General features: G+C 38.2%; 1 protein-coding gene across 1 annotated transcript in view; it reads left to right on the top strand.

Moving 5' to 3' along the window:
- F5 (coagulation factor V) overlaps nucleotides 1-18,578 on the top strand; it is a 73,981-nt gene that overhangs the window by 833 nt on the left and 54,570 nt on the right. The window contains exons 2-3 of the mRNA XM_033199898.1: nucleotides 3,342-3,433; nucleotides 13,669-13,791. Coding sequence (XP_033055789.1) covers nucleotides 3,342-3,433; nucleotides 13,669-13,791 — 215 coding nt within the window. The remainder of the gene's footprint in view (nucleotides 1-3,341; nucleotides 3,434-13,668; nucleotides 13,792-18,578) is intronic.

The following is an 18,578-nucleotide window of genomic DNA, read 5'->3' as shown; positions in this document are numbered from 1 at the left end:
CCATTGTCTACATAGCTTCATCTTCTAAAACTAAAACTGAACACCTTGTGCTTTTTGTCATATAATTTTATTGCTGCCTTATAAATGATTTTCAAAATATCATCAGTTCTTGTATGTTTTTGTACTTTCATCTTTTTTCTGCTTCATATTTGACTTATTTATCCTATTGAATGTGACTCTTCATTTTTTTCTCTCTGTTAATCATGTCCTGGGATATGACTTATTTATCCTATTGAATGCGACTCTTCATTTCTTTCTCTCTGTTGATCATGTCCTGGGATATGGTATGTAACTGAGAGGAGGTTTAATTCATATAAAATACTACCCTTGAGTTGCAAACTATTTTTTCTAATTGAAATGTTAAAAATAAGACTTCTCAGAAATTAACTAAATCATAGAGTCTATTCAATATTTCCAGTTAGTTATTTTTTAAATGGTAAACCTGCTAGTGTGACTCACTTTTTTTCCTAACATCACAGTTTATTATGAAAGATGTGTTCCTCTTTTACAATTACAAAACCAAAGCAATCTGCCAAAAACTAATGTACTATTTTGAGATCTTTTAGTGTATAATATTAACCTTTTTAAAACTCTCATTGTAACTGGGTTATTTTGGAGGGTATTACACATGATCTTGGTCTTATAATAAGAAGAGATCCCTCCTTCTCAAAAATAATCATTTTAAATATTGTACTTCAAAGTGACAATCTAGGTTACACCCACACCCTTCGGAACTGCCCTAAGCTAAATCCCCAAGGAAAAGAACAGTCCTTCTAACACTAATCTTGCCTGCTCATGAGTAGAATGCAAACTTGGTTGTTGGCTTTCTTGTAGCATGCTGGGTTTACGCTTGGGAGTTTTTTCTCTTGTTTGTAGTTAGCGTTGAAAATAACAAGCAAAATGCTGGAGGCAGAATCACATAGGGCAAAGGTCTGATTCACATGGTGAGTACACAGGGAACCACAATTGGTCATTCTGTCCCCTCACCCTGTGGGTAAGTTTCCAAAGTTCTGGAGAGTCATTTCTCTGGTAGCAATTGTTGAGTCAAAACCATGGAAACATAACCCAGACAAACTGTCATATTGTTTAACCCTAAATCATATCACTTCTCTCTAGCATTTTCTTATGAAAAATCTAATCCATATATCCAGCTGCTTACACTAAGAACTTGTTCTAACTTATCCTGCCCCTAGAGCTGTGATACTCACTAGATGAATATCAACATAGACAACTCCATCTTTTGGCAAAGTGTATTTTAGCACAAAGCAGAAATCCGTCTACTTATTTCATATAATATTAGCAGGACAATGCCTTGTAAAGGTAAAATGTACCTATTAGTCTTGCTCCAAGTCTAAGATGAACACTTTCAAAAATTTCCTTAGAAACCTTGTTTAGTCACTCACATAATACAAAAAGATATTGAAGAAAAGATACACATACATTTTCCTCCTAGGCTTCTAGCTTTATATGATTTTGTGACTATGAACAAATCATCTTTAAACAATCCTTATAAATGAAAAACTCATCATACACATTGTTTGAATTCATATCATCTGTAACTTTTTAATCAGATAGATTATTTTCCAATAGAAATTGTTCAGATCAAAATAGACATACCTCAGTATGAATACACAGCATACATAGTAAAACTTGTTAGAAAACCTCTCTCTGTTGAAATTACTCCACATAAGAGACTGATATTTTTTAGTAAAGATTTTACACCATCATCTACATTTCTGTATTAAAGATCTGGGGCAGGGGAGGACAATAACTTTTCAATTGTACTAAAAAAAATAAATAAAAATGGACTTCCACATTAGGGACATTAGTATATAGAATCTTAGAATTCTTAAGTTATAAGAACACTAAGAGGTCATTTAATTCATATTCAACTTCCGTGTTTTAACCTTCTACTTTTTCCCTTGCCCTCAGCACCAATGACCTTACCAAGTAGTTGTCTAATTTCTACTTGAATACTGCCAGTGATGGAGAATCCACTACCTTCTCTATCTAGCCATTCTAAAAGTACTTACATGCCTCCTTTAATTCTGCCCCCACATATTAACACAATTCCTGTATTCCACATATTAAAATGTGTGAGCATTACTATAACTACAGATTTCTTTTTGCTTTCTGTGAAAACCCGAAGGCTAAAGACTAACTCTTATTACATTTACAAAATAATATTACTAGCTAACATGGATTGAGTATTTCTAGTGTGCCAGCTCTATGCCTTTTGCACATATCAACTTATTTAAAATTATATAACAATTCTGTGAGGGAGATTTCAGTATTAATCTCATCTTATAGTTGTAGAAACGGAAGCACAAATGGATTAAGTAAACTTTTCAAGATAAAACAATAAGAGGTAGATGTAGTCTTCAAGTCCAGAGATACTGAATTCACAGCCTGCACCCTAGCCATCATGCTGTATAAAAGTCATGGCATATGTGGGTGCTATTATGTCTTGATTATGGCTGGGCCACTGTCCCCACATTAGGAAGCAAAACAAAGCCACTCTGATCAACTGATTGAGACATTTGTAAGGTATTTTCTCTGAATTCTCTTTCCTTTTACCCTCATCTTTGAGTTGAAGACAAAGATAAGAATGATGTGTCTTTAGAGGTACAGAACAATAACAACAACAACAACAACAACAACAGCAACAACAGGAAAGTAACCCACCATTCACGACTCTCCCTGTTGTCTGTCCTCTCTCCAATATTTTTTTAAATCATGAATGCAGTGGTTTCACATTTTTTAATATTGGTTCTGCCACTTATCAACTGTGTCTCTTGTACAAGTTATTGACTGTTTCCAAAACAGTTTTTTCATTTGTTTGTTTCCAATATGAATCCCAGGGCTTTTACCCCATTAGCCATCTCTCACCTCTCAACTAGAAATAAATTCCACCAAATCAATACTTTTTCACAATGTTCCCCAGTAGATTAAAACTATTTTTGATTGATCAGTTGAAAAACAGCTCATATATTTATTCATAAAGGATTTGGTCATATTTTAATCATGTAAAATCTAAACCTACGGTTTGGGTTTATACTGTGATATTGGGTTCTTTTTAGAAAATTGATTCTGAGGAATGATATTAGGGTAGACTAACTTGTGAACAAATAGTTATCACAACAGGATATTTTTGAAGAGACCAATAATTATTTCATTAACTTTATTTATTGATCATATTTATAAAACTGTGGGCTTCTGAAATGCAATAAAGATACTGGTATTCTACTAGAAGTCTGAAGATATGAAAGATCTACTTTTTGTGATGTGAGAAATAGATGTTGAATATGCCTTTCAAATTAGTTTTTGTATTTTATTTCCAGTTTGAATCTTTCTGCAACTTCCTTTAAGAAAATTGTCTACAGAGAGTATGAACCATATTTTAAGAAAGAAAAACCACAATCTAGCATTTCAGGTAAGCCTGAAATATACTTTTTTAATTTTAAAGATAAATTTCTATGGGTAATTTGGCATTCACATTCATCTAAAATATCCATTTACTTGGAAATTTGTAGAAATATGTGTTTTCTTTTTTAACAAGTACTGGCTGCATAATATGTGGGGCCCCTTGTTCATATTACTGAACATTTCAAAGTAGTGACTGCAAAGCATTAAACCAAACCAGGGGCCCTTCGGGGCATGGGGCCCTGTGAAACTGCCTGGGTCACATACCCATGAAGCTGGCTCTGTTTTTAACCTTGATTAAAATAGCTAAATAAAACTTATAAGTGTTCGAATTTTTATTCATTCATCTGAAAAACTGTTATTGAGTACCTGGTATGGGCTGGGCATTGAAATAGATAGGCACTGTGGATGCAACAGTGGACAAGACAGTCTCATATCCTGGGTTCATGGAGATTATGGTCTAGTTTAATGAGCATAGATGTGCCTTTGCAGAATGATTTTTTGCTTCCATTTGGCTCCCTAGATTCATTCAAAGGAACTATGTATGGCTGACTCTTTTGCATCTCCTATTTATCTAGTGTGATATATACAATAGCCATAATTTTTAAAGAAAATCTCTTCTTTTTTCCTCATCTCTTCCTTTATCAAGAAGACTGGGTTGAACAGGGTTCTAGTATCTTAACTATGATACCATATTCTACAGGGATGATAGAGACTATCAAGGGAGCACTTCCTCCAGTTGAGTCCCCTTGTCAGTAATTCACCTGTCCCTTTCCCCAATCAGATGAAGACCTGCTGTCTTTCCGAGAATCATCCTAGTCCGTCCTGCGTCTTCTGATCTCCCTTAATCTTCAATACTTACTCAATGGGAGTCTTCCTTTCCGTTAAAAATCAACAACCAAACCAAAACCAAACCAAACCATGTCCAGGTTAACTCCTATCTAGAAAAAGAAAAAAAAATAAATCTCCCCGTGACCCTGCCTGCCTTTTCCTTTTCTCTCCTTTCCTTCACTACCAGTTTTTGTATGAGGACTCTGTATCACTCTCTACATTTCTTCACCTATATTCTTTCCCTAATCTGCTTTAGTATGAATGAGTCTACTAAAATTACTCTCACAAAAGGGCACTCAGGACTTGAGGTGCCAGAGCCTGTGTTCTTTTACTACTAGACATTACTAGGACATTTAGCACGCTTCCTTTTTGAAGCTCTCTCTTTGCCTGGTTTTTCTATGGTCACTTCCCCTGGGTTTTCTGACTTCTCTTACCACTCCTGCTCAGTATCCCCACCAGATATTCTCCCCTAGGGTTCCGATCTCACCCAAAACCAAGGCTTTCACTACTACCTGCCCAGAAGCCACTTTTCCTCTAAAGCTACACTGACACCCCCTCAATATCAGCAGAATTAAATCTTCCCTCTTCTACACACTCCCAGAAACTTGAATTAATCCCTACCTTCTAAATATATTATAAGGATCAATTGAGTTCATAAGTACAAAGTATTCATAATGATGCTGACATATAATATGCACTCAGTAGAAGTTAGCTACATTATTGTTATTGTTGCTGCTATTATTAATCATAACTTAGATCATATATGTCACAGCATTATGGATATCTATATATCTATATTTCTCCACTCATTTATATAGTCTTCATATGTGCTCATTTATATCTTTATTTAATTTTAAACAAATCTGTATTTAAATATTCTTTTATTTTAAAATAATTGTGTATTGAGGCCGGGCACAGTGGCTCATGCACTTTGGGAGGCCAAGGCAGATGGATCACTTGAGGTCAGGAGTTCCAGACCAGCCTGGCCCACATGGTGAAACCCTGTCTCTAGTGAAAATACAAAAATTAGTTGCACATGGTGGTGTGTGCCTGTAGTCCCAGCTACTCAGGAGGCTGAGACATGAGAATCACTTGAACCCAGGAGGTGGAGGCTGCAGTGAGCCAAGATCGCATACTTCACTCCAGCCTGGGTGACAGAGCGAGACTCTATCTCAAAAAAAAAAAAAAAAAATGTGTATTGAGAACCTACCACATTCCAGGTTCTGGGATTAAGTGAATAAGACGTGGACCTTGACTTCCAGGAGCCAACCAGCTACTGGGGATAACCTATAGGTAGACAAGCAATGACAGTAGAGTAATAAGGAAGAACTATGATGAGGATTCTGTAGTAGGACATAGGAGACCTATCTCCAGTCTGGTGGGCAGGAAAGTACTTCTCTTTCTAGGTTGATAGCTGAAAAAAGAGTAGGATCTTGGAAATCCAAGTGGGGAGGCAAGGCATTGGAGGGTAGATGCATTTTAAACCAAGGCGCAGAATGTTTCAAAGTTTGGAGGTGAGAGTATGGTATGTTTGTGGAACCATAACTGGATCAGCACAGCTGGAGCACAAACTTCAGGGAAGGAATTAACAAGAGATGCAACGAGATGGAGAGCAGGCATCCGTGCTAGGCTTTATAGTGAGAGGAATAGGGAGTCCCTACTAGGATTTCAGCAGGAGAAAGATTTGTCCTTTAGAAAGATGATTGTCTCCAATTATAGAGAATGGATTGGAGGAAGACCAGAGTCCAGAGCCAGAGAAACTAGTTATGGGACTATTGTATCAATCCAGATAGCAGAGAAGCTGAGATGGGGAAAATGAGATGGGGAAAATGATTTAGGAGCTAAAATCAATTAAACTTGGTGACTCATTAGATGTGGAAAATGAGGAAGAAAACGGAATTATGATGGACTTCAAGGTTCTGGTTTGAACAGCAGAGTGGATAGGGTGCCATTCAGTAAGAAAGAAAATTTAAGAAAAGGAGATAGTTTGTGAGGGAAGGTGATAAGTATAGATTTGGAGTCTGTCTATAGAATGTCTACCTAGAGATGTTAAATGAGCAGATCGGTGTAGAAGTTTGACCTTCAAAAGAGAGAACTGAGCTAGCTGTAAACATCTGGGAGACATCAGAACAAAGATGGTAATTGAAGCATTTAGAGGGTGTAAACTCACCAGGGAGGATGTGATGAGAAGAGAAGGCTGCAGACAGAGCTCAAAGTAGCAGCAAAGTCCAAAGGATGAGCCAAGAAAGAAAAGTTTACCAAGGAGCTTGAGAAAGCCTGTTCAGGGAGGGGAGAAGAAATCTAGAGAATGTGGTATCCTGGAAGCAAAGGGTCAAATGTTATGAAGAGTTATTAATATAAGGGCCAAAATATGGTCCTTTTGTTATGGAATAGTGGGGCAAGTCCACATGGCAGGATGAGGAGTGAATGGAAGGCGAGGAAACTGAAGCAGCAGAGTCTTATAGATAACTCTTCCCTGAAACTTGGCTCCAGATGGGAGGAGAGACAGTGTAGTTGTGAGGTGGACTCAGGAGTTTAAGGATATTTGAGAATTTTATAAAAAGGAATACAGAGACTTCAAATATTTAAGGGAAGACTCCATAGAAATGCCACGAAGTCCTTTCCAATAGAAAACGAGGAGATAAAAACATCTGAGAGAGAAAACTTGGAAGAAGCAGGAAGCATTGGGATTCAAACCTTGGGCTGGCTTGGCCTTAGGTAGAATGGCTACTACCTTCATTGGGGGCCTGGAAAGCAGAAGATAACGTTGCCAATAAAATTAAGTTTGTAGTTGTGAGCAGGAAGTTGAAGGATGTCCTGTCCTATATCACAGAGTCTATTCATTTTCATAGCTCCAGCTCCAAGCTTAGCATATACAATAGATACTTAAGAACTGTTTGATTAAATTAAATTGTAGGTAGGTGAAGGGAATATGAGGTGGGAAACATACTCATTAGGGCCAGGAAAAGAGGAATTGGCAGGTATTTGAAGGTGTACCTTTTGTGGCTTTTGCCAAGCTAAGCAAATTTTAATCCCTTTGCTGTGTAAGACATTGTGCTGAATGCCATAAGAGATGGAAAGGACTAATTCCAGGCTGAAGACTTTTAAACAATAAAAAGCCATGGATAGTTTTTGAAGAAAAGGGTACTATGATCAAAGTCCTTTCAGGCGATTATGTTTTGTAGTGATTTCCTGATTTAACCTTAGTAGAGTTAGACTCTTGGTGAGAACAGTTGGTGAGAACAGTCTCCAATTTATGTGTAAGGCCTTTGCACCTTTCTGTCAACCCCTGTGTATTTCAGAATATATTTGTTTTATGTGAACAAAGGCATTTTGAAGTCCATTTTAATGTAATCGCTTCCTGAACGTCCAAAGTTGCTTAACTATGAACTTCTGAAGTGCAGGAGTGGTATCTTATTCACTTTTGTATCTCTATAGTAGTTGATACAAGGAGGCAAATCTGGCATCAAGGAAAAGCCTTTTATTTTGACTGAGATCTGGATTTGAACACTGCTATTAACTATGTGGCCTCTCCCATTCCCCAGACTAGTCCTGTGTCATTTGTTCCTTTCTTCTATGTCCTGCTCCACTCATCTGCTGGCTATGATTCTAGCTGAGCCCTGAACAAATCATGAGCCTCACTCCTGCAGCATGAACTAGTGTTGCTGTTAGTTATTGTAATTGCAGGGGGCTGGGCTGCAGGATTGGAGGTCTGAAGATGTCCATCCAATAAAGTTTGCGGACATTTGGGCAGGTGAAGGAGTATGGCTGGGGTCATTTTTAGGAATTCTGTCTTGGGCTTTAAAATGGCTAGTTTTGGCTGGGCATAGTGGCTCACGCCTATAATCCCAGCACTTTGGGAGGCCAAGGTGAGAGGATTGCTTGAGGCCACGAGTTTGAGACCAGCCTGGGCAATGTAGTGAGACCCTGTTTCTATTTAAAAATATATATATTTTTTAATTAGTTGGGCATGGTGGTACATGCCTGTAGTTTCAGCTACTTGGGGGGCTAAGGCAAGAGGGTCATTTAAGACAAGAGCATCACTTGAGCCCAGGAGTTTGAGGCTGCAATGAGTTATGATCACACCACTGCACTCCAGCCTGGGTGACAAAGTAAGGCCTCATCTCTAAATAAATAAGTAATTAATTAAATTGGCTAGTTTTGAGTCTCCCCATTTTTCAGGGACAAATTATAAAATATTTGTCCCTGAAGGAGTTTTGAAATAGCTGCAACAATCACTACCTTGTGTTATGTAATGCCTTGTTCACCTAAGAGCAGGAGATTGGATTAGCTGACCTTCTGCAGTCAGTCCTTTCCAGTTCCACAACTGCACTAAATTGGGTACATGCTGTGCTGGCTTCCCCAAGCCCTGAAGTAGACCACTCCTTTCCCCGATCCAGCTTTGGGCACTAAGGAGAGGTTGAGAAGGGTCTTAGGCCATCTGGCTGATGGAGGAGCTAAAGAGCAGCTCGAAAACCATTTAGCCATGTGTTTTCCTACATGCTTGAAAGTATTTGGTATGCATTTATGAAAACATCCTTTTGTTTTGCCTTAATTCTGAAGAAGTAGGAGGGGAGGTTGAATACTCCAAACTGTCCACTGAAGTAATAGGTCTTATTAGGTTAAATAACTTAGTAGACTTTCTCCGGGCATCTGGTATTTGCAGCCATGTGATGCCAATAAACAAACCAACCAAGCAAGACAACCATGGCAACTAAATGCGGCACATAATTGGCAGCATAGTCAGCACCCTGTTGGGCTCATTGGCAGCCAGGTTAGGTGGGAATAGTCAGTGGAAACTTCCATCAGGAGCCAAGACAGAGGGTAGCAGCTGGAAGAGAGGGGTCAGTCAGTGGAGTCAGACATGTCAGGAGTCAAAAGAGGTGTAGACATCTGGACTGTTCTATAAAGATGGGGGCCTGAGCCCTGGCTCAGGAGTCCAGAGATCTGAGTTCTCATCCCAGCAATGCTACCAGATCACTGACTGACCTTGGGCAAGTTATCCTTATCCCCCCATTCCTACCTCCCAGGCTTTGTTAACTAAAATGTGGACTGAACTTTGTGACCTCAACAGTCCTGTGTAAAGCCAACATAAAAACAAACAAAAAGCTTCAGGCACAAGATCAGAATAAATTCCAGGACTAGGAGTTCAAGGAAATGAATAGGACAACCATGGGTGGCAAGACAGGGGTAGGGAAAGATAGGATCTCTGTCCCAGAGATCAGAGTTTATCATTGCTTCTGTAACCAGTTACTGCAAACTTAGTGGCTAAAACAACACAAATTTATTCTTTTATGATTATATTTCTGCAGATCAGAAGTCCAAAATGGGTTTTATTGGGCTAAAGTCAACGTGTTGGCAGAGCTGCATTCCTCCTGGAGGCTCTGGGGGGGAATTGTTTCCTTGTCTTTTCCAGTTACTGGAAGCTGCCTACACTCATGGGCTCATGGCCCCTTCCTCCACCTTCAAAACCAGCTGAGTAGCATCCCAAGCTGTTCCTAACTCAGATTCTCCTGCATCCCTCTTATAAGGACCTTTGGGATTACATGGGATCCACCCGGACAGCCCAGAAAAATCTCATCTCAAGATCCTTAATCATAGATACACAGTCCCTTTTGCCATATAAAGTAGCGTATTTCCAGGTCCCAGAGATTAGGACATGGACATCTCAGCAGGGGCACATTATTCTGCCTACTACACCCAACAAACAAAGCCCTCCCACGGTGTCTTCCCTCTCAGAGAATGGCACCCTCCTCCACCCAGCTCCCCAAACCAGAACCTCATCAGCCATCCATGGCAACTGATGTCCTTCATTCTCTACCCCATATCTAATCCATCTTCAAGTTCCAACTATTTTATCTTCTAAATAGATCACTAATATATTCTCTCCTCATCATCTCATCATAATCTCAGTCACCACTGTCTCTCCTGGAGCCAAATCTGTTCTCACAATTGTTCTCCACTCGGTTTCCTCCCAGATCATCCACCACAAATGCAGCCAGAGATTTTAAAACCAAAATCTGGCCCATGTTGCATCCTGATGAAAACTCTTTAATGGCTTCCAGATACTCTTAGGCTAAAGGGAAAACTCAAAGAGGCTTACAAAGCCCTGCATGGTGGGACTCTGAGAATGCCTTGGGCTTCACCTTCTGCCCCTTCCTTTCACATACTAAGCTCCACCTCCCCACTGGCTGTCAGTTCTCTGAAAAGACCACATTTTCTGGCACCTCAGGGCCTTTGTGCATGCTACTCTCACCTTTTAGAATGTCTTTGGCCATCCCTTTGCCTCTCTGCCTTTGGACCTCAGTTAAAGGATTAATTCCCCAGAAAAGAATTCCCCAACTTAAGTCCAATTGGACTAGATTCCCCTGTCAAATACTCTTCAGAGTATTCCATTCTTTTCTGTCATAATATTTACCATAGGTTTAAATTGAATGTTTTCGGATCACGAGGTCAGGAGATCGAGACCATCCTGGCTAACAAGGTGAAACCCCGTCTCTACTAAAAAAATTATAAAAAACTAACTGGGCGAGGTGGCGGGTGCCTGTAGTCCCAGCTACTCAGAAGGCTGAGGCAGGAGAATGGCATAAACCCGGGAGGCGGAGCTTGCAGTGAGCTGAGATCCAGCCACTGCACTCCAGCCTGGGCGACAGAGCAAGACTCCGTCTCAAAGAAAAAATAAATAAATAAATAAATAGAATGTTTGGGTGATCATTTGTTTAAAATCTGTCTTTCCTACTATAAAAACTTACAAAGTTATAGAACTATAAAAATGTTCGACTTTTTATAAACTCTATGAAGGCAGGGAGTGGGTGTATCTATTTTACTTTTTTATGCGCCATTGCAATTCTGATGCCTAGGATAATATAGGCGCTCGATATTCACTGAATAAATAAAGGAATGAATACAAGGTGGAGATGTAGTATAAAGAAGTGGTTTAAAAGTCATGATCTAGAGACAGACGTATTAAACTTTGAATCATGATGCTGTGTGATTTTAGGCAAGATATTTAAACTCTCTGAGGCTCAGTTTCCTCAGCTATAAAAGGAAGATCTTAATATCTACCTTAAAAACGTATGAGGATTAATGTAGGGACTTACAGTACTTGAATGTATCAAGGGAAACAGTACAGGAAAGCCCTATTATAATTATCATCACCAGTGCAAACAAATGGTGGCTGAGCTCCATGAGTGCTGTGACTTCCTTCTCCTGCTTTTAGGATGCCTAATCGCGAGAAGCCAATCCCATGACACTTGTGGATGGCTCAGAAATGACAGTAGTTGATTTCTGTCACTTGTCTGGAATGGGACTTTTGGTCATGGATTCTCAAGATTTCAAAGACATCAAGATCACCAAGGAGCACACGTTAAAGTCCAGATTCCCAAGTTTCACCTCCAGAGCTCAGATTCATTGAGGCTGAGGTGATAGTTGGAAATCTGCCTCTTAGTACGACCCTAGGTGATTCTGATGCAGAGACTCCAAGGACTATACTTTGGAAATTCTAGTACGGTCATCCCTTGGCATCCACGTGGGATTGGTTCCAGGACTACTCACAGATACCAAAATTTGCAGATGCTCAAGTCCCTTATATAAAATGTCATAGTATTCGCAATAACCTATGCACATGCTCTCATATACTTTAAATCATCTCTAAATTAGTTATAATACTGAATGCAATGTATATACTATGTAAATTACTATTATGTTCTAGTTTTATTTGTATTGTTTTTATTGTTGTTATTTTTATTGTTGTTTTAAAAATATTTTTGATCCAAAATTGGTTGACTCCATGGATGTGTAACCATGAATATGAACCATGGTCATGGAGGGCTGACTATATATAATTCCTCGAATTCTGACTCAGCTATCAACTTTTTCCCTAACTCCCGAGACAGAATCTGTGCTCCATCCTCTCTTCTTCTGTAGTATTTTGCCCATAACTCAGCAGTCGCTCCTATCATACTTCTATCTCCAAATTAGCTTGTGAGCTCCTCAGGACAGGGACTGTATTTGATCCACGTAGCCAGAAACTTTCTAACATAGTGCCTGGCATGTAGAAAGTAAAACCTCATTCTTGATTTCTGCACCCATAACCTCCTGTCCCTGCTGTGTTCTCCCATTGCAGTAACTAATAACATCATTTACCCAGTTGTTCTGATAAAACACCTTCAGGTCATCCTTGACTTCTGTCTCTCACAAGCCACATGCAATCCATCAGCAAGTCTTGTTTGTCTTACCTACACAAATGTCCAGAATCCAACCACTACTCATCACGTCCTGCTACATGTGCTGGCCCAGTACACTGCAGTCTCTTTCCTATACTGCCTAAGCTCTCTGCTTCCATTCTTGTCCCTACACAGACTATTCTCTACACAGCAACTATGATGAACTTTTTGTTTTAGGATGAACTTTTAATACATGTTATACTATGTCTCTGCTGTACAAAGTGGTTTTTCATTTTACTTAGAAATGCTTCATTTCACTTAGACGAGGCATGGTGGCTCATGCCTGTAATCCCAGCACTTTGGGAGGCTGAGGTGGGTGGATCACCTGAAGTCAGGAGTTTGAGACCAGCCTGGCCAACATGGTGAAAAGTCATCTCTACTAAAAATACAAAAATTAGCTGGGTATGGTGGTGCATGCCTGTAATCCCAGCTACTTGGGAGGCTGAGGTAGGAGAATTGGTTGAACCCAGGAGGTGTAGGTTGCAGTGGGTCCTGAGATTACACCACTTCACTCCAGCCTAGGAGACACAGCGAGACTCCATCTCAAAAAAAAAAAAAAAAAAAAAAAAAAAAAAAAAAAAAAAAAAAGCTCCAGTGATGTCCCATTTTACTTAGAAGAAAATTCGAGTTCTTACCATAGCCCATAGGGCCTCCCTTATTCTGCACACCCACCATCCACCTCATCTCTTCTTTCTTCCCATACTGTTTTTCTTACTGTTCCTTAGATACATTAAGCCTGTTCCTCCCTCAGAGCCAGACAGCTGTGTGATTTGGTTCCTCAATTCATCTAGGTCTCTGAGCACTCCCACATCAGAGAAATCTAAAGTAACTACTCTGTCACATCACCCTCTGTAATTGAAATGAACATCTTTCTTAAGCAAAGACAGTTATCTCTAAGGAATGACAGTGGGTCAAAGTGGGCGGGACTTGGTCAGAACTATTTCTCCTGCTCTGTTGACTTCTTTTAGGTCCAGGACAAGTGTTTCTACCATTCTGTTTGATCTGTGTACATGTAATGTTGAGTTAATGAGCTGCTAAAACCTTCTAGATTGAAGATAAGCCGGTCGGCCTCAGGACCAGGAGGAATGGTAGCAATCACTCTTGGTATCATCTGTTTGCTTTTCTTGCTTAGCAACTCTGCCTTTGGTGACCCTGAATACAGACATAGTTTAAATATTTGTTTTCACAGGACTTCTTGGGCCTACTTTATATGCTGAAGTCGGAGACATCATAAAAGTTCACTTTAAGAATAAGGCAGATAAGCCCTTAAGCATCCATCCTCAAGGAATTAGGTACAGTAAATTATCAGAAGGTAAGATAAAGTTAGTATTTTTCTGAAAAGGGAAAATATCTAAGTCTTTAATACCAGCATCAACATTTAAAACTATATTGTTAACCACGTGTTGTTCGGGAAATCTTTTGCAACTGGTAATTATAAAAATTGTTGCTGTTGTAAGTTTCGAGAGAAGAAAAGGAAAAGGTTTTGGAGTCCCCTAGACCTGCATTTTTCACTGGGTTCTCACTCTAATGTTTGGGAGGGCAAGTTATCTAATTTCTCTGAATTCTCATATGTTCATCTTAAAATGGGAATAATAATACATACATTGAAAGATGGTTTAAGGCAGGGGTCAGTAAATTTTTCTGTAAAGGGCCAGATAGTAAGTTTGTTTGGCTTTGCAGGCCATAAGATCTCTGTTGCAAGTATTCAACTCTGCCTTTTAGTACAAAAGCAGCCATAGATGATACTTTCTTTTTATGGCTTTGGTTACAGATGCCAGAACTAATTAACTTTATTACCTTATTCTTTCCCTCAAGTCATACACCAGAGTAAAACTGCCTCTGACAATACAATTTTATTTACAAAAACAGGCAACTGGTTGGATTTGGCCCATGAGCCACTGACACAGTGACATAGAACTAGCCAGATACAGGCTTCCTGGCACATAGATGACACTCAGTAAGTGGTATTTGGTGGTGGTGAGACTAGAAGTATTAATAGTATTAGACTTTTGGACATACTGAAGTGGTTAAGAAAGTAAGCTTTAAAGGCAGACAAGTTAAAATTCTAGCTTTATCATTTCTGATCCTACGACTTTAGCATCTCTGAGCCTCAGTTTTCTCATCTATAAAATGGAAATGATTATAACCACCCATAAGACTGCCTGAAATTTAAATGAGATCACTTAGGTAGAGAACTAAACGTGGCTCCTGGGATCTGATAAGCTCTCAATAAACAATGATGACAATGATGGCAATGATCATAAAGATAATAGTGATGCAAGTTATTATATCAGCCACTGAATAGTAAGTACCTGATGTTAATATGGTTCTAATTATCCCATTATGCTGATGTTTGGATCATTGTAAGCATCGTAGAGTTCCATCCAGCACTGGTATGAAAAACTGTATGCAAATTGTAGTAGTTGTTGGTATAATAACATTTTAAAATAATTTCAGACTTTTCATGGTTCACAGATATCTTTCCTTCTCCCACACGTTCCAGCCATCATACCTTTGAGAGAAGAATTGAGTAGGAGAGTGGTTTACGTGTGGGTTTTAGAACTAGACTAATAAGTGCAAATCCTGGCTCAGTGACTTTTATAAAGTTATTTAACCTCTGTGTGCCTCATCTTTCTCATCTACAAAATGAGAATAATAATCATATCTCTGTCATACAGGTTTGTTGTCATGAAATCTTAGAATAATGACTAGCATATAACAGACCTTCAATAAATATTAGCTATGATAATAAAGATAATTCTTCAATTAAAATGTGTTCAAATAATTTAGTATTTATCGGAAAACTCGTTAGTTTCAGAAAAAAACCAGAAAGTAATTTTTAAATTTATTAATTGCTATATAAACTGTTGTCAAACTCATTCCCACTAAGGTGTAAGTGACTGATAATAGGTCAATGAACTACCTGCCTTAGGAGTACTTGCATTAGCACTTAATCTTTGGCTTGAGGAAAAACAGTGAAGCATTAACGGTGGCACTGAGATTTCTTTCAAAGTGAATTTGGCAAGACTCTGGGTGAGGTAGTATGCACAGGAGTTTCTCCTATGTTCTTAAAATCACACAATGACATACATGAAATCAGTCATACAGTGACATAGTGAACAACCACCTCACCTACTTATGAGGCTTCCAGATGACTGCATCAGGAGTTCAGCAATGTAAAGAAGAAGGGGGAGAAACCTCAAAATATCAAAATGTCACATGCAGGTTTCATTTCAAATAAGGGAGGAGGTAAGAATTGTAGACTTTGTACCCTACCCGCGCTGTTTGCACAGTTAACGAACCTTGCAACATTATCCCTCTTCCTTTACTGTTTGTTTGTCCCTATATTCCCCACAGCCAGCAATTATTTATGAGCAATTGTTTAAAATACTCCCACAACTTTCACTGGAGACATGATTATTGGTGTATATTGCCTCTGGTCCTATGAATCTAAGAAAGGTAAATACATATCAGTGGGGAAAGTAAAATTTTACCTTGGAAATGAGATGCAAATCTAATAAACAGATAGTATCTTTTATGGTAAGAGAAAAGCCTTCTAAGTTGATTTTATTATGCCCTCTGCATTAAAATAAAACATCTCCTTCTCCATGTCTGACACTCAGCCTCACCTATAGCCTCCCTCTGTGGTTTGAGCTACTTTTTTTAGGAGTGGGGATAAACTAACTGCATGCTGAGCCAGTGCATGAGAATCCAGATTCCTCTATCTCAGAGGTAGATATTTGAGAGATAGGTGGTAGTGGGGGCTTAAGACAGTATCACATTGGCTTCAGAAACCACAACAGAACGTAAGGCAACTCTGGATAACCCTTTTTGACAGAATGGACAAACGGTGATTTGTAAAAATGCTTATAAGGACATTTCCTTTAATAATGTATTTAATAAGACTGTTTTAGATCAGGGAATAAAATATCTGCAACTGTAACTAATCACTTAAAAACTATCACTAAAGGGTTTCAATTTGAGGTTACATTTTCAGAAACTCTATAACTAGCATGCAACATATTGACTCTAATGCTGCACCTTTGAGCAAAGTTTGTTCAGTAAAATTTTCAAAATGGTTTTGGTCAATTACCTTTAAAGAGCTTGTTTCATAGAGAATTTAATATTATTATTTTCTTTTAGTTATATTCTCATATTTTAAATGTATGAGTTGCATATGAATGTCATGTCACAAAATGAGTTCTATAATAGATGAGCATCTGCTGATAAGCCAGCTCTCCAAATGAAACATGTTTTCTGCCAGACATTGTTCCTTGTATCTAAGGGTTGCCAAATTCTCTATACAAAAATTTACTCTTCTAGGTTGTTCCAAAACATTCTAATGCTCGACTTAATGTAGGTGATTCCATTTTTTCACTTCTCATCTGAATATTTTGGCCTTACGTAGATACTTCCTTGAGTATATGATAAACACCTGAAACAAACTATAATGGCTATGGTTTGTATATTTAATAAATCACAAAAATGTGGATCCCTTTTCCAAAGAGACTTGCAAGTCCTGTGCAATGAAATCAGCTCTTTATAAAACATCAGCATTGATTTGCCCATTGCCTACATTATAGCTTCTAAAAGAATGTTCTGAATCTTTGAATGCATTGAAGCATTCACTAAGTTTATTAACTTAGGAGAGGAAAAGAGTTGTTCACATAAATAAATAACAAGGGAGAAGTTACTGAGTGAGCACCCTAATGGGTAACCAAAAAGGTTCTTTATGTAACTTCACTTTCCCAAAGCTTGTATGCACCATTTTTCATTTTAAAAAAATACTGGGAGACTTTGGCAAGTAATTAGTACATCATGACAAGAGTAAATGCAATACAAAGTGACTATCGACTGAGCAGGAAATGAACAGAACTGAGTAAATATAAAGGAAGAGCTTCCCTTGTGTAAAGATTTTATTCTAGCAAGCAGCTGAACAAGGACTTTCTGTGCTCTAGCACAATAGTTGTCCCTGTCCATTTCTCTTTTCAGTTTAGAGCTTTACTTTTTTTATTTTGATTACAAAGTCAAAATCACATTCACCAAAACTCCATTTCACAAACGCTTCCTCTAAATAGCTGTTTGTATTTTATACTTTACACTAATGTATGTTGCAAAATCAAAGATACAACAAACCTGTTTTATTCTAGGCTAAAGGTAAACTAATTTGAAGTGAAAAGAATAAAAGCATTGATAAAATTATACCCCAATGATGTCATTAGCAGTTCTTACTCAGTGTAATTACAGAATATATCCTATGTGCAAGTCTATATTGTTCACTATTTGATTCAAGATGCTCATAAGTCAACTTTTGGTAGTATACCAAATTAACATCATTCATTTAATTATTTGAAATTAATCTTATGTTTAACTGACAGGTGAATGTGAAATTCTGAGTAATTTAGTTTGGTCAACTACACAGATATTAATTTGTATGACTAGAGTAACCTTTCATTATCTATCTCAAAATATCATGTACACAAATATATAAAATAATTTTTTAAGCCCAGAATGTGTTAAAATAAATCTAGGTGTGAAACACTGATCATTTACAAGTAGGTTCAATATTGTTAGAAAATCAGTCACCCTGCTATACCTAGCACAAATGTTATAGCTTCTTAGGCAATTTTTAGATACTTACATTGGTTGGTTCTCATTCCAAATTGGCAGTGTGTTCTAATTGTAGCCCTAGAAGAAATCTAGAGGTCAAACCTATCACAATTAGGGAACCAACATGTACCCTAGAGTTAACTAGGATGAGCCCCTCAGGGGCCCAGGCCCTGTCTTCTTTACATTTTTGCTCTGTGCTGGAACCTAGTGGATGTTGATGGTCATGATCATGATGAGATTAATCATTACTGAACTAAACTGAGGGACTGAGGACTGATTAGAAAGTAGGGACTGTGCATTATTTTCCACTTGCTTTAAAATTATTGATTTTGCTGATAATTTTGAGCAGGTACCTTGTCTTACTTATTGCCAAAAAAAAAAAAGTATTTTTACCAAAAAAATCTTACTTTTATCACCTTTGGAATAAATATATCACTGCAATGGACTGGATGTTTGTTTCCTCCCAAAATTAATGTGTTGAAATCTAAC

This window comes from Trachypithecus francoisi, unplaced genomic scaffold, assembly GCF_009764315.1.
Source record: "Trachypithecus francoisi isolate TF-2019V2 unplaced genomic scaffold, Tfra_2.0 Lachesis_group5, whole genome shotgun sequence".
In the NCBI taxonomy this organism is placed as follows: domain Eukaryota; kingdom Metazoa; phylum Chordata; class Mammalia; order Primates; family Cercopithecidae; genus Trachypithecus; species Trachypithecus francoisi.
This window is presented reverse-complemented; position numbering and strand designations above follow the sequence as displayed.